This window comes from Mustela lutreola, chromosome 8 (assembly GCF_030435805.1).
Source record: "Mustela lutreola isolate mMusLut2 chromosome 8, mMusLut2.pri, whole genome shotgun sequence".
In the NCBI taxonomy this organism is placed as follows: Eukaryota; Metazoa; Chordata; class Mammalia; order Carnivora; family Mustelidae; genus Mustela; species Mustela lutreola.
In genome coordinates this window covers 131,985,200-132,009,392 of record NC_081297.1, presented here as the reverse complement: position 1 = coordinate 132,009,392, position 24,193 = coordinate 131,985,200, and the positions used below count along the sequence as shown (strand labels likewise).

The window sequence follows — 24,193 nt, the reverse complement described above, 5'->3', positions numbered from 1 at the left end:
CCGCTGAGCAGAGAACCTGATGCGGGGCTCGATTCCAGGACTCTGAGATCATGACCTGAGCCGAAGACAGAGGCTTTAACCCACTGAACCATCCAGGCACCCCGATAAATTGTAATTTCTTAAAGGTGAGGGAAAATGTGGAATCTGAAACTATTTCAATTAACTTTTCACACTCTGTTACATTAAAATCCATTGGTCTAGCTTACATTTTTAATATACATTGTACTGATGCATGTTTTTAACATGTATTTGTCATTTGGGAAATATTGCTTCACCAAATTATGTAGATCTTCCAGATGCTGACACATTCCATTATTCAATATCAAAAAAATTACATCCATTAATATCACTGCCTATTTAATGAGAACAGTTATAAGTGTTGAGAGCAGTTAAGTCTATGGGGGTGGATATAAGTTTTCCAAAATTCTAATTTTTCCCTAAAAGCTTATTTTTTTTCACTGAAACGCTGACAACAAATACTGTAACTTGTTTTATTTGAAGTGATAGCCTCATCGCTTTCATTTTCTACAAAATACCTGCCAAATAGCCAGTCATTTCTTTTTCAAGTAAAAATAGAATTTTCTGAGAACGGTCACTAGCTCAGCCTCTCACTCAGTCACACAAGTGCTATTCTAGAGACAACCATTGCACTGCAATATGCAGTGTAAGGCCTCTGTACATCTTTTGCATTTCATTGCTACATAAACATAGGAAAAATGTGTCCTTGAGGACCAAGGCATAATGAATTAATAATTTTTATGCTTCATCAAGCACATGCCAAGGTGGGCCACCTGGGTGGCTCAGTCAGTTAAGCATCTGCCTTCGGCTCAGGTCATGATCCTGGAGTCCTGGGATTGAGCCCCACCTTGTTCTCTCTCTCCTCTACCCCTCCCCCTGCTCACGCTATCTCTCTCGCTCTCTCAAATAAATAAATAAAATCTTAAAAAAAAAAAAAACAAAAAGAACATGCAGAGGCAAAGCTGGCTTTTTAACTATAACTACAAGTTCAAGGTGGTGAGGAAGACAGAAATAATTAGCAGAGTTTGATGGCACTGACTGAGTCTGTGCGGATCTATCACTTGTGCATCACCAGGGCAGATGCCAAACACTGATAAGGGCAACTAATGTGTTCATTTCATTATGAAGATGGTTCTGGCCTCGCAGACCCGTCGGAGCCATGTTGTTGCTGTGTGCCCTGCTGCATTCATGCTCCCTCTCTTTAGTGGAAATCGGCAGCTCAGCCAGAGTGGGCTCACGGGATCTGGTGAGGTTAACTAACTGGTCCTTGTACCGAGTTGCAAATACTGACCTCCACACTGGTGGAAAGGAGATGTTTCGTTCATTCCTAACTTCCAGAGGGGCACTGACTATACATCAAAGGAGCGATAGCAAAACAGAAAGGTTTGAGAAAAAAGGGGGTTAGAACATAAAACCAAGTGATGTTGGAAATGGAGACAAAATTCTAAAAGTCTTGCCTACCTACCTATGATTTCCTTCACCAGAATGGGCTGGGAGTAGTACTTGGGCTCGCTGGCGCCTGCAGCGTTCACAGCCTTCACACGCACAAAGATCTTTGCATCTGTAGGCAGACCTGTGATGGTGAACTTGGTCTTGTCAATCAAATCTGTGTTTGCAACTATCCAATCTTCGGCTAAAACCCACAAAAGAGAAAGAAAACAAGGAGAAATGGTATTTAGTGAAAGAAATCACCCTAACTGGTACAGTCGGCTCCAAACTAGCATTTGACTCATAATTAAATCAGTTGGAGGAAATACGTTTTTGGTCTGGAGTCATACTACATGGGTGAGCATTTTTCATATTTAAATGAAAAATGGTCTCGAATGGCTAATGTAAATGACAGGAAGAAGGATCATCAGATTCTGCTATTTCTGAAAAACCTCTTATTCAAGATACCATGATACTAGAGTATCCTGAATTCTTGGGGACAGTTACTGTGATTCAGGAAATTAAAGTGATACTGGAGTATTCTGAATCATAGTAACTGTCCCCAAGAGTTTTGTAGCAGTTTTATTCCAATTCAGTTTTATAAGGATTGACATAGTCATGACATTTAGCCACCTATACATGTTCAACTTTGGAAAACGAAAATGCTATTCTTATGAATGAGAGACACAGACCTTTATGGTCACATAATCTCTCTGTTTCATCTTAGCTGGTCTTTTATTATGAGGCACTATTATGGGCCCAGGGAGTCTGATCATGCTCCCATTTATGAAGACAAGAAGCTAATATCCATGGTAAAAAGGAAACACAGCTTGGGTAGGAGCCAAGACCTCTTAAGGAATTGGCATTCTTCTTTTTACCTTGATCAAAAATGTTGATATTTTTAAAAGGTTTTGGTAGGCTTTGTCTATAACAGCAAGAGAGGGGTTTGCAAATATTTCACCTTCTAAAAGTTTGTATGCATTATGCCCTCAGTGGGGGGGAAGGGAGAGAAAGTTTGTATTCCACATTATTAATTCACTGCCCACCCACTCCCTTGATCTCTAGGGGCTTTTTTGTGTGTGGGTGGTAGGTGTACTTCATGCCTGGTCATGGAACATTCCCAGAAACTTTTATCGTAAGTAAAAAAGTTCGAAAGCTTTGATAGAATACTTTACCTGGTAGATCATATGCAGCCTCCCCATTTTCATCAGACTGTTTTGCTGATGTACCTTTGAGAATCCGTCATTAAAATTAATTAAAGACACCCACTTTCACACCAGAAGAATATCGTATCAGTAGTCAGCATTCTCTGTTAGTAAAGTATGCAAAGTATGCAAAGATATTTGTCTTCAGAGCAGTGACGGAAGAGACCAAACACATTAGGGAGGGGGGAGTTCCTCAGGAGAGCCACAGCCTGCTCTGTTCAGACTACGGTTTTTGTCCTGAGGCACCTGCCACAGAGAAGAGGAGGAGAAAAGAGGCTGGGCACTTCCAGCTGTGGGAACAAGAGGTAGAGAGGAACAAAGCAAGACCCTGAAGAGAAAAGAGGAGCAGGTCTTGGACTCCACAGAGGAGCAGCACACAGTGGAACAGTCTGTTCTTTGACCTGTTCCTGCCCCCTCCGCCTGGGAGGGTCCTCCCAGGTACCCAGGGAACATAGTGCTTCCACCACGGGGTTCAATCGTCACAGGCTGGGAGTGAGGGCACTCATGATAAAGTCAACTCTGTCTTCCCAGCAGCTCTGGAGGCAGCTCCCCCCGTTGCCATGGCAATGGGTTCTGCAGTCAAGAAAACAAATGGAGTCTGCCTGGGTCCCTGAGTTTCGCATGGGGTGGAGGGAATGTCGCTGGCTCCTGGACTGGTCGTGAGGACACCCCACTGGTTTGGGATGATGCCTTTCTAGTTTCTCAGGAGAGGAGCAGGGGATTGGAAGCCCACGGAACCTTCTCCTCTCTCTGATTCCATCCCTTCTAGAAGTATCAGGGAGAAGGAACAGGGAGACAGAATATCCTGGTGGCTGAAAGGGCATATGGACTGATAAAAATTTTAAAATTTCAATAGGACATCAAAAAAGAGATACATCTTTAAGCCAATGGTCAGATTGGGAGCTACTGTGCTGGTATTTTCATAGTGAAGAGACAGTTGATGAGAAAGTGAAAATAGGAGACAGAAAATGTGCTTGAAAGAGTAAAGACCTAGTAAAGGAGAAATTTCAAGAGAAAACAGGACGAAACAAGATCAGAGGGGAAGAAAAAATAGCCCATCCCTTCACATCTGAACCACTTTTATTGAGGAAAACGAAAGAAAATGGTGTCGGAGAGATGGGGAAGGAATACGAAAGTTACTTGATACACGAGGAGAATTTTTAAGAAAGAAAAGAAAGAGCTAGTGTGAAGGAAGACAACAAAGAAGAGTAATGTGCTGCAGGCATTAAAAAAACAAAAAACCAAAACCCAAAAAACAAGAGAAAGGCAGACTCAAAACCAACACACGATCTTATAAAAGAACGAATTTTCTTACAGAATAAAACCTGACATATCTAAAAGCATTAAACACTACAGAAAATTAGTCTGGAGGACAACAGCCATTAAAAAGAATGAAGAATAGGGCAGCCACATAAAGAAAGAAAAGACTGCAAGAAGAAAGATATACACGTTATGAAAGAACTTCCATAGAAAGCTAATTCCAAAATGTTATGTGGCAAAATAGATACATAATAATGACTGTGTACATATATATATGTATAAACGCATATACATATATATCTACACAGACCACACACAAAATTATGTAAAATACACTTCGTTGTATTTTATCTAAGGTGGGTAACATCAAAATGACAGCCATCTATCATTTTGCTGTATCTTCTTACTTTTTAAACCTATCAGAAAGAAAAGAGTAAAGAATTTGCTCTGTTTCATACGTACACAAATGTTCGTGCTCAGCAGCCACATCACATGTAAGATTGGGAGATTTTGCTGCTGGGGGTGATATAAATAACAGAGTGGATTACTCAGGATTTTTTTGAAATGGGGTGGGGAGGAGGGATGGAATGGCCATAACACTTATTTTGAAGCGCTCAAGAATCTATCTGTTGCATTAGTGACACTACCCCACTCCCACACGGGGATACCTGGGAACTTTCTCATAATGTCCCCACTGGTTTTGGTTAGTGGCTTTCTAAGCCCTGGAGAAATCCAGCAGAGTGTTCTGGGAGCCAAGCAAATGAAAATGGAACTGTTCCCGGATGCCTTGCCCCTCCCCCACCCCCCTTCTTGTTCCCCCGCAACCACAACAGCCACCAGTGGTGCTCATTTCGAGGGATGTCCCGATCCAGGGGCCTAGGATTTCCTTTTCAGCAGTTGTTTCTTCATACGAAGTTTCTTTTCCATAGAGGTTTTCCTCCTGGAAAGGTGCTTTATGTTCACATTCCTGATTTCTCAAATGTGCTCTGTAGTTTCTGTCCTTCATGTAAGATCCATATTAAAGTTTGGGATCCAAAGAGTTTCCTCAGAGGTTGTCTTGGCCTATCATTTATGGAGATAGGAACACGCTTCCCGGGTGGACTGTTAACCTACCTCCCGTCATCTAGAGCGGAACCCGAGTTCAAACAGGGGTAGTTTTATTCGCCAATTTTCAAATCATGTCAAGTAGGAAATCAAAAAACACAAGATGCTTTCAGTGAACTTTACATCATTTTTGGTTTTAGGTACACTCTGGCCCATATTTTCTTGTGTCATTTCTCTTTTTCTATCAACATTTTGGGGAGGGCACTGTTTCTCTTCTCCTCTTAAATTTAAGTGATTCAATTTCCCATACAGAGACAAGTTCTGTCACATGTCAAATCTATTGAATACACTCTCTGGGGTTTAATGCTGCTTTCTCTAAGCACTGAAAGAGATCCTTAATTCTTCTTTTTTTTTTCTTTAGGAAGGTAGGGGATGATCACCAACTAGCCAAATATGATCTCTCTTTGTTACCCAGAAATAGGCAGCGCTTTTGATAGCTGACCTCTGCTTAGTATAGGGTTTAGAATTCTAATTCGTTTCATCCTAACTAGACTTTTATTTTGCTTGGTACAATTTTAACACTCAAATTCAAGAGGTGGAAATCCCTGAAGTTTTGTCAGACTCCCTTACTCTTACGTCTTAGACCTATCATGTTGTCTGATCTGGTAGACTAGCTAGGATACTTTTGAGATCTCCATTTGTTAGCATCGAGTACCAAAGAAGGACTAAGTTTTTAATCCATGTTAGAAGGATGACCTTTACCTATTGTCATTTTCTGCGGAAGGAGATTTCCCAAGAATGAACAACAAAAGAAAGAGGAGGAGCGTATCTCACCTATTGATGATGGTATTCATTTTAACTACCAGTTGTACTTACTTCCTTCAAAGCAATACTCTAGCACATAGCCATCTAAACCCGCCGCACCAATCTGGTCTGGGGGCCGCCACTTCATCGTGACAGTGTTGTCAGTTACAGAGTCAACGGTCAGAAGGGTAGGAGGGCTAGTTACAGCTTTGGAGATAAAAAAAAGAGAGAGAGAGAGAGAAACAGAAGACATTAACTATGGTGTTACTGCATAAGCTGTAATAAAATGAACTACGATACAAATAAGTATGTACATAGAAGGCCCATCCATGTCTTAATAAAATTCAGTGAAGACTCCTCAAGCCTATACTGTGTGGAAGGCAAAGATTTGCCAGGCATAGAAATTTTTAGAAATGCTGCCACACTTTCCCTCCAGTTTGGATTGGCGAGGGAGGCTGGGAAGCCCAAGGAAGTTGAAAAAAGCCAAATGAGATCTAATAATCCAGAGTAAATTTTCCCAGAACCTTCTAACTTTAAAGTGCAAACTCTTGCACTAAATCTCCTTTCCATTGAAAGAAGGACTTCACTACCATAAAAGAGTGTGGACATTTTCTCTTGGTTTATTTGTCTTTAAAGAACTGACTTTGGGGTGCCTGGGTGGCTCAGTGGGTTAAGCCTCTGCTTTCGGCTCGGGTCATGGTCTCAGGGTCCTGGAATAAAGCCCCGCATCATGGAGCTCTCTGCTCAGCAGGGGGCCTGCTCCCCCCCCCTTCCTGCTACTCTGCCTACTTGTCATCTCTCTCTCTCTCTCATATAAATGAATAAAATCTTAAAAAATAAAACATAAAGAAGTGACTTTGTTGGATCAATAGGTAACATTTAAGGTGTGATCGTAAAGCAAAGAGACTAGTTTTCAAGTGTGCTTTGCTGAAGTGGTCTCTGTTTGAGTTACAATGCTTACACCTAGGTAGGTGCTGGGTTATACCTTCAGGACACATGGGGAGTGGTCCTGTGTCATTGGGCTCAGATAAGTGCCTGAAGAGGAAAGCAGACTCCAGAGCCACCTACAGCTCTCACTGGAATTTTGGTAATAAATTCCAGGGTCTACATTATGAAGACATTCAACTCTACCAAACTTGTTTTTCAGTTTCTTAGAAAATTGTCCCTAACTGCCTCCAACCTTCTGCTCACCCACCACTCTAAGAAGCTTCCAGGTGTGCTCCATTTAGAGGTGGGAATGGAGCAGTCACAAGCCAGCGCAGTGATCTGCATGACAGAGACGCATCTCTCTTGACTCACCCAAAGGAACAAAAGGCTTGGAGGGCATACTGGGCTTGGAGATGCCAATGGCATTGACCGCAAAGATGCGGACCTCATAGGCCACACCTTCAATCATCTTCTTAGGCTCAAAAGTTGTTTCTTTGCAGAGATCAAAATTTAGCCTCATCCATCTGGAGCTTTGTTTCTTCTTCCTCTCAATAAAGTATCCTGCAAGTGACACAAAGTGGAAATTGAGGTTTTTCCATGGTCTCCAAAATTAAACTTTGTCAGGTGTTAGAATTCTTAAAATTTCTCATATTCTCAGCACTTAAGTGAAGTAGTTAGGTATGCATATATTTTTAAGCCACCTTATCCCATCAGTTGTTTGAGAGAGATAATAGGGAATATAAACATTAATGTTATAGGACATGGATAAAAAGAATATAATATTAAAATATTAAAAATAATACAATAAAATTGTATAAGAAGAGAAGAAAGAAAAACAAATCACAGATATGTAAACTGTAGAAACTTATACCATTCCCTTAGTTGAGTAATAGATTTGGCTCCGAGTCCCAAGAGTGTAGGTAAGAAGAGGGAAATGACCAGTTTTATGAGTTTCAAGTAGGAAAAATTCTTGTTCCATAGGGGAAGCAAATTCTTCTAAGTATTTATCTCTAAAAGAAATTTCTTCATAGACATAGTTCTATGGAAGTAGACATTTGCTGACTAGGACAATTTAAAGTTAGACTTATAGATGTTGCAAAATTGGATATTAAATGTAAATGTCAAACAAAAAAAGAATAGGCAGTCAGATAATATTAGAGTTATCAGAGTTATTTAAATTGCAAGTACTTACAGAGAATTCCAACATACATTTCAATTTGAATGGATATTTAAAGTCACAGTATGATAGGTCTTCTTCTAAATGCAGTTTTTAAAAGGCCCTCTATACTAATCAGCATAAAAAGGATTCCAACTCCACTGGCAGTTCCATGGACAGACTAACGTAGTTACCTAAGATTGGGGACCCTCCATCATAGGCAGGAGGCTCCCAGTTCATGATGCACCAGTCATCTCCCACCTCTGTCACATTTGGTGCCACTGGAGGATCAGGGATATCTGTAGTAAGCAAAAAAATGGAATAAATAGACTAGAATGAAAAAATAAAATAAAGTAAGCATATATGAGAGCACAATGAAAAATGTCACTTGAAAAAAGGATTTTTAGTGATAATCACTGAAGCATTTTTTTTCTGAATAATTTTCCGTTCTTATTGAAATGCACATAGTAACTAATTTAGGCAAAAAGTCACACTCCATATGGGATAAGGGACAGTGGGCCCAATAAAGATAAAAATAATAATGTATTCAAGTTCTTTAGTGTTACAACATTAGAGAATAAGCCCCATATGGAACTCAAGACACTTGTTCTTTTTTTTAAAATTTATTTATTTGACAGAGAGAAATCACAAGTAGACGGAGAGGCAGGCAGAGAGAGAGAGAGGGAAGCAGGCTCCCTGCTGAGCAGAGAGCCCGATGCGGGACTCGATCCCAGGACCCTGAGATCATGACCTGAGCTGAAGTTCAGCGGCTTAACCCACTGAGCCACCCAGGCGCCCCAAGACACTTGTTCTTTACCTTGAAAATGGCAACTAAGAAATTACTGCATAAATATCAGATGTGATTTTGTTTTTTGTTTTTTGTTTTTTTAAATACAAGGTGAACTTTCAGCAGAACTGAATCAAGGACTATTGTTATAAATTATTTGGAATAATAAAGATGTTGACTGGTAGAAATCCAAGTCAAAAATGGCAAATTACCATGTCCTGTTATTATAGTTCAGTGCCTGATAAAGTGACCTTAGTTTCTGGTCCATTTGAAATATATTTCTTAAGGGAAAAATGAAGAGAGATGAAGAGACCATAAAAACTTGGACCATCAATAATCCGCTGGACTCATTTCACCTGGTTTCAAACTTGTACTTAGGAGGTCCTTAGATGACCTTACTCTTCTACAATGAAGATCTTCTACAAAAAAGATGATCTTACTCTTCTACGATGATTGTGATGTTGGAAATTGTTTAGCAATTGTGTTTCAGTGAGTTTAGAGGGCACCGAAAGGGAATACGGCTATGAAGAGCTAATGACCAGCAGCCCCAAATGATTAACCTTAGTGATGCATTTATACAATTGGACCTCTAGGCACGAAAAAAGAAGAGAAAGATAAGGGAAGGGAGAGAAGGGAAGGAAATTTCAAAGATTTATTTTATTTATTTATTTATTTTCATTAGAGAGAGACAGAGAGCAATAAAGAGCACACAAGCAGGGGCAGAGACAGAGGGAGAGGGAGAAGCAGACTCCTTCTGCTGGGAGCCTGATGCAGGGAGACTGATGTGGGGCTTGATCCAAGGACCTTGGATCATGACCTGAGCCAAAGGCAGAAGCATAACCATCTGACCCAGCCAGGTGCCCTGGGAAGGAAATTTTTCAAAAAGGAAAGGAAAGAAAAGAGAAGGCAAGGAAAGAAAAGAAGTGGCAAAGATAGAAAAATGGTGATTTATAAAATATAGCTATACTGTGTTTTCCTTTGTTGGCTACCCAGAAGAGCTAAGAGAACCAAGAGCTGCCCAAGTCTACTCTGCATATGGACATGTCAACTTCATTCTAGAAGTCTGTTGACCCAGAGCACTTACCCACAACTTTAATTTTGATGCTTGCATGTGCTTCCCCAGCTTCATTTTTCAGATTTATGTGGTAAACACCAGAGTCATCTCTTTCAGCAACATCAATGACCAGAGTGCTGCTGTCAGGGTAAGATTCTGCTCTTATCCGGCCACTGCCCTCCGCAATAGCCTAAGAAGGAGAGAAACAAAATACAGCATGACCTATCTGACAAGGACTACTCCAGAGTGCCTTAGAACTTAAGCTGGATGTGGTGCTAATGCCTAAAATACATGTTCTTAGTGTGATCCTCCACCAATCCTAAGGACAAAGGTATTAACATTCCATATTACACAGCAGGAAGCTGTGGGGTTTGTCTCAAAAGCCCACTAACCATGAACTCACCAAAGAAAAATTTGGAGGACAAAAATATGACTGTAGAACTGTTGTTTAAGGAGAGGAGTCTCTTTGGACGTGAAATTAGAATATTTAAATTCATATCAGGAACTGATCATGATTTGCTCATTTCCTTATATGTCTTGAAAATTTAGAAATACCGAAAAGGGTTGAAGAAGACCACAACGCCTATTTTCTATACAAGTTGTTGAGTATTGATCTTTCCCTTCTAATAGGACATGAAAGAATGAACATCTAATTCCTTAAGTAAAGACAGAGTAGGTTGGGCCTTTCATTATATTTTCTTTCTTTTTTTTCTCCTCCTCCACCTCCTTCTCCCCCTTTTCTTCTCCTTCACTACTTTCCTTCTTTCTTAAATCAGAAATTTAAAACAGCATTCCAATTTTCTGATTCCTAGATCATCTTCCTACATGACAATGAACAGCCAGTATACAAAGAGAAAACACAGAGAAGGTCAAGGTAATTTAGAAACTGGGTAATTTTCTAGTAACGATTAAATTAACTCTTTACTCTTTTGGGTTTGGATTAGGACTCACACGTCTTCAATAACAAAAAACTGTGACAGCAATAAAAATACCTGCAATAGCTTATAGTTTTCATAATTCTTCTGTTTTATAATTGAAAGAAGATATGGTGTATATATATATACAATGGAATACTAGGCAGCCATCAAAAGAAATGCAATCTTGTCATTTGCGATGATGTGGATGGAACTAGAGGGTATTATGCTGAGCAAAATAAGTCAATCTGAGAAAGACAGTGATTATATGCTCTCCCTGATAGGAGGAATTTGAGAGGAAAAGTGGGAGGCTTGGTGGGTAGGGAAGGAAAAAATGAAACAAGATGGGATCAGGAGGGAGACAAAACATAAGAGACTCAATCTCACAAAACAAATTGAGGGTTGCAGGGTAGGGGCGTAGGGAGAGGGTCGTTGGGTTATGGACATTGGGGAGGGTATGTGCTATGGTGAGTGCTGTGAAATGTGTAAGCCTGACAATTCACAGACCTGTACCCCTGGGGCTAATAATTATATGTTAATTAAAAAAAAAAAAAAGAAAGTTTCCTCACATTAGCTAAATTCTAATTTTAAGATTATAGAAGATGTTCTGCTTTCTTTTTAATGTGAAAAGAAAAATACTTATTTAGGCTGGTGTTATATTATCTTCTTTTGTTTTCAACATTTTGTTTGCTTGTCTATTGTGCTATCAGAGTACAATTCACACACTTTTTAGACATAGAGTTCTATGAATTTTTATAAACTTGTGTGATTGTGCAACCACCACCACAATCAAGATACAGACCACTTCTATGACTCCCAGTGGTATCCCCATGGTCCTTCACAGTCAACTCACTCACTCCACACTGGTCCCTGGCAACCACCAATCTGTTACTTGTCTTTCTAGTTTTCCTTTTTCTGGAATGTCATATGAAACCATATGCAGTCTTTTGGATCGGTCATCTTTCACTTAGCATAATGCTCTTTAGATTCATCCATGTTACTACATGTTTTATTAGTACCTTCCTTTTCACTGTTGAGTAGTATCCGAGTGTATATTCCATGAGCAGTTGGTGTATGCATGTACAAACTGTATGTTTGTACAACGGGACTTTTCGGTTGTTTCCAACTTTTGACGATTATAAATAAAGCTGTTATAAACATTCATGTACAAGTTTTTGTACAGACACATATCATTTCCCTAGGGTAAATACCTAGGAATTGTCTTGTGGAGTTGTATGCAAGTGCATGTTTACCTTTATAAAAACTACCAAACTGTTTTCCAGCGGGTGTACTAGTTTGTCTTTCCACCAGTGATGTATGAGTCTTTAGTTGTTACATATCCTTAAAAGGATTTGGTATTGTTAGTTTTTAGAAATATTTTTGTTGCTATTCAGCTTCTTTCATTCAGCATCATTATTCATCTAAGTTGTTGTATACATCAATAATCCATTCCTTTTTATTGCTAGTAGTATTCCATTGTGTGAATATCCTGTAATCTGTTTATCCATTCATCCACTGATGGACATTTGTGTTGTTTGCAGTTTCTGGATATTATAAGTAAGGCTACTGGGGACTTTGGATGGCATAGTTGGTTAAGTATCTGCTTCGGCTCAGGTCATGACTCTGGTCCTGTGATGGAGCCTTCTTCCTTTCCTCTCTTCTTCCTTTTCCCCTCTCCCTCTGCTGCTCCCCCTGCTTGTGCTCACTTGCTCTCTCTCTCTGTGTCAAATAAACAAATAAAATCTTTAAAAAATTATAAATAAGGCTACTATGACCATTTGTGACATATTTTTTGTAGGTTACATTGAATTTTCTACATCTATGATTGTGTCATCTATAATAACAATAAGCACAGTTTTATTTTTCCCTTTCCAATATGAGTATCTGTTATTTCTTTTTCTTGTGTGATTGCCCTGTCTAGAACTTCTAGTACAATGTTGAGTAGAAGTTGTGAGATGGGGGGCACCTGGGTAGCTCAGTTGATTAAGCAGCTGCCTTCAGTTTGGGTCATGATCTCAGGGTCCTGGGATTGAGTCCTACCCCCCATGTCTCCCTATCCTACTTGTGTTCTCTTGCATGTGTTCTCTGCCTCAAATAAAATATTAAATAAAAAAAGTTGTGAGATCATATGATAGTTGTACCCCTGGGGATAAAAATATATGTTTATAAAAAATTAAAAATTAAAAATTAAAAGTAAAAAAAAAAAGTTGTGAGGACGGACATCTCTCTTTTGCTGCTGATCTGTACATTCAATCTTTGAATTGAAACATTCAATCTTTCACTATTAAGTAAAATGACCATTGTAGGATTTTCACAGGTTTTTTTTTTTTTTTTTATCATGGTGAGCAAGTTCCTTTTACTTCCTAGTTTGCTGAGAGATATTTATTAGGAATAGATTTTGGGTTTTGTCAAATGTTTTTCTTTATCTATGAGATGACCATGCTTACTTTTTTTTTTGCTGGTTTGTTAATACGGTGAATTATATTAATTGATTTTCTTTTTTTAAATAAGATTTTATTTATTTGTCAGAGAGAGACAGCATGAGTACAAGCAGGGGGAATGGCAGGCAGAGGGAGAAGGAGGTTCCCCGCTGAGCAAGAAGCCCAATGTGGGACTTGATCCCAGGACCCTGGATCATGACCTGAGCTGAAAGCAGATGCTTAAATAACTGAGCTACCCAAGCTTCCCTATATTAATTGATTTTCAAATGTGAAACCAATCTTTGCATTCCTGGGATAAAACCCAGTTGGTCATAATGTATTATTCCTTTTATATATTGTTGGATTTGATTTGCTAACTTCTATTTAGAATTTTTCATCTATGTTAATGAGTGATTTTGGTTTATAGTCTCTTCTAATGCCTTTTCCTAGTTTTGCTATAAGGGAATGACTGGGCTTCAAAAATGAGTTGGGAAATACTCCTATTCTCTTTTCAATTTTCTGGAAGAGTTTATGTAGAATTGGTATTATTTTTTTCTTAAATCTTTGATAGAATTCTCCAATAAAGCCATCTAGGCCTGGAATTTTCTTTCTGAAAGGTTTTATCTACAAACTTCATTTCTTTAATTGATATGGGGCTATTTAATACTGATTTAGTAGCATTCTGAAAATTATGATTTGTGGTATGCTCATAAACATCTTCTAATTTCCCTTGTGGTTCTTTTTTCTGATCCATGATTTATTCCAAAAAGTGTTAGTTTCTAAATTTTGAAAAATTTCCATATGTTATTGCTATTGATTTCTAATTAACCCCATTGTGATCAAAGAACATACTTTGCATGTCTTAAATACTTTTACATTTATTGAGACTTACTTATAGTCTATCTTGGAAACTTTCCATATGTAATTTTATTTATTTATTTATATTTTTAAAATATTTTGTTTATTTATTTGACACAGAGAAAGAGAGAGAGAGAGAGAGAGCAAGAGCACAAGCAGGGAGAGCAGCAGGCAGAGGGAGAAGCAGACTCTCTGCTAAGTAGGGAGTGCCCAGCGTGACACTTGATCCCAGGACCCCAGGATCATGACCCCAGCCAAAGGCAGATGCTTAACGGACTGAGCCACCCAGGCGCCCACCATATATAATTTTAAAATAATGCCCATTCTGCATTTGTCAGTGGAGTGTTCTATAAATGCCAATTAGATCAAGATGGTTGCTACTATTTTTCAAACCCACAGTAGCCTTACTGATGGTCTACATCTATCAACTACTGAGAGAAGAATATTGAAATCTCTAATTTATTTATTTTTCTTTGCAATTCTATTACCTTGTTGTTTTCTACTTGTCTCATCTGTACTTTATGCCTCTTTTTCTGCCTTTTTAAAGATTAATTAAATATTTTTTGTGATTTTCATATTATGTCCTTTGTTGGCTTATTAACTATAACTTTTTATTATTTTAGTGGTTCCTTTGGGTCTTACAGTATACATGTTTTTCAGTCTACCTTCAGGTGATATCAAAATAGCATACCTCCCTTTTAAACCTCCTAATTCTTACCTTCCATTTCTCTCCTCTTGACTTTATGTTTCTATTGTCATAATTTTTACTTACATTTATGTTACAAACACTACAGCATATGATTATTATTTTTAATGAGTCAATAATCTTTTTAAGGGATTTAAATAATAAGAAAAAAACTCTTATGTTTATCCATGTAGTTATCATTTCTGATGTTCTTTGTTCCTCTGTAAAAATTGTTTCCATCTGGCATCATTTTCCTTCTGACTTAAGGACTTCTTTTTTTTTTTTTTTTTAAGATTTTATTTATTTATTTGACAGACAGAGATCACAAGCAGGCAGAGAGGCAGGCAGAGAGAGAGGAGGAAGCAGGCTCCCCGTTGAGCAGAGAGCCCGATGCGGGGCTTGATCCCAGGACCCTGGTATCATGACCTGAGCTGAAGGCAGAGGATTTAACCCACTGAGCCACCCAGGAGCCCCTTAATGACTTCTTTTAGCATTCCCTGTAGTGCAGGTCTACCAGTGATGATTTCTTTCAGCTTTTATATATCTGAAAACAATTTTATTTTGTCTTCATTTCTAAAAATTATTTATTTTTACTCAGTATAGAACTCTAGACTGATAGGTTTTTTTTAGAATTTGTAGAATTTTTTAGAATTCAGGGATGCCTAGGTGGCTTAGTCATTAAGCATCTGCCTTTGGCTCAGGTCATGATACCAGTATCCTGGGATTGAGTACCACATCAGGCTCCCTGCTAGGCAGGAAGCCTGCTTCTCCTTCTCCCCTTCATTGTGTTTCTTTCTGTAATATAAATAAATAAAAATCTTTAAAAAAAAAGGAATTTTTTAGCATTCATAGAAATATAGGTTGATCGTTTTTTCCTTAAAGATGTTGCTCCGTTGTATTCTCACTTGCCTTGCTTCTAGAGAGATCTGCTGTCACTTTTGTCTTTGTTTCTATACATTTAATGGGACTTTTTTCTCTGGTTACTTAAGTCTTTTTTTCTTAATCACAGATTTTGAGCAATTTGGTTATAATGGGTCTTGATGTGGTTTTATTAATGTTCCTTGTACTTAGGTTTTAATGAGATTCCTGTACCTGAAATTTTAGTTTTTATCAAATTTTGAAAAATTTTGATCCTTATTTCTTTACATATTCTTCTGTCCTCTTTGGGAACTCTAAATACACATTCATTTCCCTGCTTGAGGTTGTCCCAAAGCTCAACGATGTTCTTTTTTTTTTTTCCACTAGAAAACAGAAACTCAACCTTTTTATTAAAAAATTATTCTTTTAAAAAATTTTTTATTGTTTTAAAAAATTTTATTTGTTTATTTGAGATAGAGAGAGAAACCATGAGAGAGAGAGAGAGAGAGAGAGAGAGCAAGCAGGGTGGAGGGGCAGAGGGAGAGGGAGAAGCAGACTCCCCGTGAGCAGAGAGCCCCGCATGGGGCTCGATCCCAGAACTCCTGGATCATGACCTGAGCTGAAAGTGGAAGCTGAACCAAATGAGCCACCCAGGCACCCCTTCTTCTTCTTCCTGTTCTTCTGTTTTATTTTGTTTTGTTTTTAAAGAAAGAGAGAGTGGGGTTGAGGGGGCAGAGGTAGAGAGAGAATCTTAAACAGGCTCCATGTCCAGACTGGAGCCTAACACAGGGCTCAAGCTCATGACCCTGAGATCATGACCTGAGATGAAATCAAGAGTCAGTTGCTTAACCAACTAAGCCAGCCAGGTGCCCCAATAAATTACTTTTTGAAGCAGATTTAGACTCACTACAAAACTGAGTGTAAAGTATAGAGACTTCTCATAGATACCCTTCCCCACACATGCACAACCTCCTCCACAACTGACATCCCACATCAGAGTGGTATTTTCGTTACAGCTGATGAACCTACACTGACACATCATTATCATTCAAAGTCTGAATTTACATTAGGGTTCACTCTTGTGTTTTACATTCTGTGGGTTTTGCCAAATCTATAACGACAGGTGGTCATCACTATAATATCATATGGGATAGTTTTACTGCCTATAATACATTTTATAGGGAGCCCAAGAGTGACATTTGAACTACTACTCCACCACTCCAACCTTATTTATTATTCCCCTCATCATTCACTCTGATGCAGAGTGGCTTTTTTTCAACTCCTTCAACTCCTGGCTTTTTTTCAACTCCTTCAACACATCAAGCTCATTTTCTCCTCTCCTCTTGTCCCTTGCACTTGCATTGACTTTACCCAGAAATCTTTTTCTTTTGATCGTCACATAATGGTTTCCTTGTTCTTCAGAAGGACTATGGTCATTTACCTCACAATCACTTGCTAATCATATTACTCTGTTTTTTAAAAAAACCTTCAAGGCACTTATTACTATCCAAAGTGGTTTTGCTCATTTACTTATTTAATAATTTATTGTCTATTTCTCTTCCACTCCATTCTGTGATACTCATTAGAATGAAAAATGGGCCACAAGCAAAAGGATGAAATTGGACCATTTCCAACACCATCTACAAAAATAGACTCAAAATGAATGAAAGACCTAAGTATGAGATAGGAATCCATCAAAATCCTAGAGAACAAAGGCAGCAACCTCTGTGACCTTGGCCGCAGCAACTTCTTGCTAGACACGTGTCCAAAGGCAAGGCAAACAAAGACAAAAATGAACTATTGGGATTTCATCAAGATAAAAAGCTTTTTGCACAGCAAAGGAAACAGTCGACAAAAACAAAAGACGAGGACAGAATGGGAGAAGATATTTGCAAATGACATATCAGATAAAGGGCTAGTATCCAAAATCTAGGAAGAACTTGTCAGACTTAATATCCAAAGAACAAATAATACAACTAAGAAATGGGCAGAAGACATGAACAGACATTTCTCCAAAGAAGACATATGAATGGCCAACAGATACATGAAAAAATGCCCCACATCAACTGGCATCAGGGAAATACAAATCCGAAGACAATGAGATACCACTCACACCAGTCATTATGGCTAAAATTAACAAGCCAAGAAACAACAGATGTTGGCAAGGATGTGGAGAAAGGGGAAACCTCTCACACTGTTGGTGGGAAAGCAAGCTGTTGCAGCCACTCTGGAAAACAGTATGGAAGTTCCGCAAAAAGTTGAAAATAGAGCTAACTTATGACCCAGCAATTGCATTACTGGGCATTTACCCCAAAGATACAAATGTAGTGATCCAAAGGGGCACCTGCACCCCAATGTTTATAGCAGCAATGTCCACAATAGCCAAACTATGGAAAGAGCCCAGTTTTCCATGGACAGATGAATGGATAAAGAAGATTTGGTGTAATGGAATACTACTCAGCCATCAAAAAATGAACTCTTGCCATTTGCAATGATATGGATGAAACCAGAGGGTATTATGGCAAGTGAAACAAGTAAATCAGAGAAAGATAATTATCATGTGATCTCACTAACATGTGGAATTTAAGAAACACAACAGAAGATCATAGGGGAAGAGAGGGAAAGATAAAACAAGACAAAATCAGAGAAGGAGACAAACCATAAGAAACTCTTAACCATAGGAAATAAACTGAGGGTTGCTGGAGGGGAGGTGGATGGGGTAACAGAGTGATGGACATTAGGGAGCACAGGATGTAATGAGCACTGGGTATTATATAAGACTGATGAATCACTGACCTCTACCTCTGAAAATAATAATGCATTATGTTAACTGAATTTAAATTTAAAAAGGAATTTTAAAAAAGAATGAAAAATGGGATCTTGTTCACTGTACATAAAAAGTTGCCTGGTGAAAAAAACCCAAACAACAACAAACACACACACAGACACAAACCTGCCTGGTCACATAGTAAATAGTTAGAAATATGAAAAGTAAATGAATGAGGATTATATTTGCATGAAAATTAGTCATCTTCCTTAATCAAAGGAATTATATCTCTACTGAACCCCTATGTGTATATTGCTTTCTTCTTTCATCTAATTGAAAATGGGAAGTGGGATCATCAGTGGGTGTGTGTGTGTGTGTGTGTGTGTGTGTGTGTGTGTAAGCAAAACAAACCTTATCTGCTCGGCTCCAAATGGCTTTGGGAGGTGGCTCTCCAGTGACAGGAATCTCAAGACGAAGCTTGCTTCCTGCAATTACTGTAACTGTATTGTCAGCATCAAGACCATCCAGGATGATCTTAGGAGGATCTAGAATATTAAACATAGCCTTTGTTATCAGACAATCATTTCTGTGTGAATATCTGGGCTAGTACTTTCCTAGTGGTAAATACTGGTAGTAACCAATATTTCATCTGGCTAAAAAGAATATAAGAGGAGTCAAAGTAGTAGGTGCCGGGGACCTTGCAAAACAACTTCACTATAAGACTCCGTAAGAATCAACTATTACAATTAATGACATACGAATTCATGCATTTTTTTCTTTAAATATCACAGTTTCATATGTGTTATATTTCCAAGGTAAGCAAACAACAACAAAACATGAATATAAAACTCTGCAACGATTCATCTACTCACCAATAACATGAACTTTGGCAGGCAAAGTAATAGAGTAGGCATCTGGTGTAAATACATATTCACCTTCATCCTCAGTGAGAGCATTGGCTATCACTAGCTTGTGGATTCTAAGGAAACAAGAAAAACATTTCTAAGAATTTACAAAGATTTAGATGGTTTGCCACCCAACTGAAGAGATACCTGGCCTTTATCTGATTAACTTTTTAGTGCTAGCTGGAGAGAAAGATCAGGAAATCGAGAGAGAGAATATGAATGTGAAGGCTTAATTATCCTATTATTGACCTACACTGAGTATTCATTTTGGAGTTTATGAAATTATCTGTATGAATACAACTTGCTTATCATGCATGCAAGAGTCCATTATTCTTGTCTCATCATATAGCTTTTGAAAAAGACTGAAATATAACATCTCACCAGTGCCACACTTTAAGATTTAAGAACTTACCAAGAATAATCTTGACCTTGGCTTTTTATCCCAAATCTAAAAGCAGTAGTTCTTAACTCTCTGAGGTGGGGGGCGGTCAGTGAATATCTGATGGACATCATGGATCCTCTCTCTAGAGAAAAGTGTGTATTTTTGTATACACAGACCTTGCTTTAGAGGATTCACAATCTCCTAGGATCCACAGATCCAAGATTATGAACTTTTGCCTTTTAAGATATTTGCTAGATTCCAGGGCATTATGTCCACCCCCCAAATTGTGGGAGGTCACATGACACTTACTAGTTACGGACTGTTAATCCATTTTGATTCATTCCTTAACTAGGACTCAATATCAGTCCTTTAACCTCATGATTGGATGGAAAGAATCAGTTATTGGCTTTTGAATAGTCAAAGCATGAAGCCATGAGGTGCAGGTAAAGTTTCACTGGTAGGACAGGACGTAGAACAGAGAAATCACATGTTCTTGCTATTTGGAAGCAAAGAACCAAACACAGATCCTCTCTTTAGGACAACTCTCTAATCCTCCTCACCAAATATATAATTTAGGAAGTGAAGAGAGAGGATATGGGGACCAGCCCTCCCTTATGAGCCACCTGACTTGCTCACCTTCCCTTGTGAACAACCTTTAGACGGTCACTTTCCTGAACAGGTAGACCATTTTTAGTCCATTTTCCTGTTATGTTTTCAGAGACTTCACACTTCAAGCAGATTTCTTTTCCAAGGTGTACAGTTTGGTCAGTCAGAGGTGTCAAAACCTTCAGAGGTTTCACTACAGAAAAAAAAGATAATTATAGGTCCCAAACCCAAACACCGGAGAGGCCAAGATGGTTTCTTGTTTTGAAAATGAAAATGTGTTCTGGTGCAATTGATATGTTAGGGGGCAACTGGAACACAACAAAAATTTTGTTTTTGATGATGCATGATTTGATTCATGAAAAAGAGAAAACAGCATCCAGCTGACTGAGCCAGGTAAGAACGCACAAATTGCACTCACGCACACGTCGAACATTTACCAGCTCCCTGAATTCACCCATGCGGTATGAGCCACACTCATGCACATCTAAAATTACCACTGTCGGGGCGCCTGGGTGGCTCAGTGGGTTAAGCCGCTGCCTTCAGCTCAGGTCATGATCCCAGAGTTCTGGGATCGAGTCCCACATCGGGCTCTCTGCTCAGCAGGGAGCCTGCTTCCTCCTCTCTCTCTCTCTGCCTGCCTCTCTGCCTACATGTAATCTCTCTCTGTCAAATAAATAAATAAAATCTTTAAAAAAAATAAAATAAAATAAAATAAAATTACCACTGTCTGTCCAATTTCAAATAACCTCTTTCCATCACTTCACAGTGGCTCCCTAGCGGCAACACTTCCAACACCACTCACACAAGCAAATTCCAGGTCTCACTTAATGTAAAGTGCCATATTTATTAACCATTTGACATGTGTAAAACTGTGATACTGTTTTTTTTTAATTTGGTTCTTCTTCTTCTTCTTTTTTTTTTAATGTACGGCTGACAAAATTTTTGAGTGTTGTACCCATAACCTCACCTTCTCCATTAGTCTTGTGGTTTTATTGCATGACTTCGTATAGCTCAATGATTTTAGAAATGCCTATGCTGCATTATAGCAGAACTGGCTGTAATTGCTTTATTTACTTATTGTGTGTGTGTGTGGTGTGTTTTGTTTTTGTTTTTGTTTGTAATTGCTTTAAATGAAACAAATTTCAGGTTGCCTATGGTTGAAAAACTTTTTTCATAGTAAACTAAAATGGCCGCAGTTCTGTGAAGCATAAGGAGTGTAACTGAGATAACCTCTGAATAATCCAGGAATCCTATGGATCACAACTGGACTATGCAAGAAGTCAGGAAGCAGGATTTTTGCTCTGCATGTATTACGAAAATTCCTGTGAGATTTGTTATTTTAATTCTCACGGTTAATTGGAAGAGACAGACTCTGCTGTTGAGGACTGACTACTATTTGGAGGCATTTGGGGAAGTACATAAATTCTCGTATGCCTCTGGATCCTGGTAGCAAATAATTTCTTACAATGTTCTCATTTGAGCCTTCTTGGTTTGAGCAACTTTCTTCATACTCTAAATGTAACTGCAGAATGTTGAATGTTTATATAATGAATAGATAGCAAATTCACCCATGGGTTATGCAAACATCAGGATTTTATATGACATTGAAGTATTTACTATCTATTTATGTGGTCTTGGGATTAAAGTATTTCTTAACTATTTGGATAACTTCTCTGGAAGGTGATGTTTATACTCCCCAAAACTGTGTTTTACTGTTTTTTCCCCCTTTTTAAAAATTAGCATATAAGGTATTATTTGTTTCAGAGGTACAGGTCTGTGAATCATCAGTCATACACAATTCACAGCACTGGCCATAGCACATACTCTCCCCAGTGTCCATCGCGCAGCCACCCTATCCCTTCCCCCTGTTTTTACTATTAAATTGAGTAGTTGGTTTCTATCTCAGAGACCCTGACTGATGTGACATAGACACTCAGTTAGGATGGAATCCAATTTTACATATTTAAAATTGCCAGAAGTAGAAATCAAATAGATTGAAATTAAAATTGAATTAACAAATGCAACACCAATAGTTAGCCAACTTGGAAGACATCCAAGGACATCTTACTTACAGTCGACACTGAGCTTAGCAGTCGATTGTCCTCCCGTTGTCATTACAGAATATTCTGCACTGTCAGCCTTCGTTGCTCCTTCTATGACCAAAATATGTTTTTTGCCTTCAATTTTAATTCGGTATCTTGATTTTGGACCAGGGATAATCTCCTCACCATTCTTAAACCTGAGTTAAAATAGATTGTAAATAGATTTTTTTAAAAAAGAGTTGTATAAAGCTTTTATAAAACTCTTTTTTAGGAGATGGACATTTTTGGTCTTGGTTTTGTTTTTTGGGTTTTTTTTTTTTTTTTTTTTTTTTTTTTTTTGCTATATCCTGGGATCTAAGAACTATTTGTTGAATTAAAGAATGTATGGATCGGGGCGCCTAGGTGGCTCAGTGAGTTAAAGCCTCTGCCTATGGCTCAGGTCATGATCTCAGGGTCCTGGGATCGAGTCCCCCATGGGGTTCTCTGCTCAGCAGGGAGCCTGCTTCCTCCTCTCTCTCTGCCTGCCTCTCTGGCTACTTGTGATCTGTCTGTCAAATAAGTAAATAAATAAATAAAAATCTTAAAAAAAAAAGAAGTAAAGAATGTATAGATCATCATATCAAATGGATTAATAATGTAACAAGTATTGTCTGAAAAATTACATTAGAAGAATGTAGGTCCCTTCTTCCCATTCAAGATCAATCCAATGAAGATGCTAAGAGTGGATTTTACCTCTTGACCCACACCAATAAGAATAGCATCATTTAATATATTTTAAAGTTAGCTATGATTCTAGATTAGAATAAACATTCTACTCTTTGCCAGATACACGCTGTGTAATTTACTATACTTCTTAATAAACTATTTCATTTTAGGATTCTGAAACTCTTAGCTTTAATTTTGAGGTTACTCAATTAGAACTTGAGAAAACATTCCCTATCCAGACAAAAGAAATGCTTTTATTCTTTAAAGTGATCGGTGATTCTTAGTCTAAAATATTTTCCTGTAGTACTGTAACAATAAGGTAACTGTGAATTAAATGAAAAATATGTATGTAAGTATATTTTTTCATGTAAGTTTCCAGCATGCCACAGTGAGAGTAAGCAAGGTATAGAAGTTAGGAACATCTACCAGATTTAGAGTCTAACAGACCCCCGGCAACTGTAAATCACCCATTTCTCAGTAAGTGCCTACTTCCCTACATTATCAATCTAGATTTCCGGATTGCTTTCCAGCTTCATAGGTGAAAAAAACCCCAAGTATCTTCACAGTTTTAGTTACCACTTCTATGAACACAAATGAGATTACGATTCTTTTCATATGTGTAAAAGCCATTTCCTGTTCTCCAATCCATGAAGGCATTTTTTTCAATCTATTAAAAATGGACAGACCTCAGGAAAGCTATTTACCATTTCACATTGGCATCATCTTCAGATACCTCACATTCTAATTCCACTGTTTCCCCACAGTAAGCATTCGTATCTTCCAGTTGTTTGGTGACCATAATTGGAGGCTCTAGTGTGAAAAAAGGGGGAATCAGAATCATTAAATGTTCAAACCTGCTCATGACCACAGATTTGTTCACAAATTAAAGATCAACAGTAAGAAAGTATCATCTACCATAGGGCTATGGTTAGATGGTGGTAGATAGTTGGTGGGTTTTTTTTTTTAAAGCTTTTTTGGCGAAATAGCTGGTAACCCTGAGTAGGTTTTCTTAATTTCCTCAAATCCAAACAATTATTGTTCTGGAAAACAGGCAAAACATGTATCAAATATCCTTCTTTTGGCAAATGACTAACCATGTGGTAGGAATTTCTGATGAAGGAGAATCTATAACAGCATGATTCTTTGATTCTGGTTCTAGATGGACGATAGAGATTGCAGAGCTGTCTGTATTGAGAGGGTTCGTGGACTCCCTCAGGCTCTTTCACAAAGTTTAAGTCAATGATAATCTTCAGCACCCTCCGTGTCAAACATTGATACCCTTTTATTAATGAAGCTGGTTTCAAGTGAAATCTACTTGTGATCAGCTGAATGTGTGAAATGAGGACTATCTAGTCGAGTTTGCTGGGT

General features: G+C 38.3%; 1 protein-coding gene across 5 annotated transcripts in view; it reads right to left on the bottom strand.

Moving 5' to 3' along the window:
• The window catches only part of MYBPC1 (myosin binding protein C1), an 88,405-nt gene that overhangs the window by 17,291 nt on the left and 46,921 nt on the right, over positions 1-24,193 (bottom strand). For all 5 annotated transcript variants that reach the window (XM_059186659.1, XM_059186660.1, XM_059186658.1 and 2 more), the window contains 10 exons: positions 23,530-23,635; positions 22,151-22,317; positions 20,109-20,271; positions 19,058-19,164; positions 18,597-18,730; positions 9,714-9,873; positions 8,037-8,141; positions 7,059-7,247; positions 5,832-5,966; positions 1,484-1,651 (listed from right to left, as the gene is read on the bottom strand). In XM_059186659.1, the coding sequence (XP_059042642.1) occupies positions 1,484-1,651; positions 5,832-5,966; positions 7,059-7,247; positions 8,037-8,141; positions 9,714-9,873; positions 18,597-18,730; positions 19,058-19,164; positions 20,109-20,271; positions 22,151-22,317; positions 23,530-23,635 (1,434 nt within the window). The remainder of the gene's footprint in view (positions 1-1,483; positions 1,652-5,831; positions 5,967-7,058; positions 7,248-8,036; positions 8,142-9,713; positions 9,874-18,596; positions 18,731-19,057; positions 19,165-20,108; positions 20,272-22,150; positions 22,318-23,529; positions 23,636-24,193) is intronic.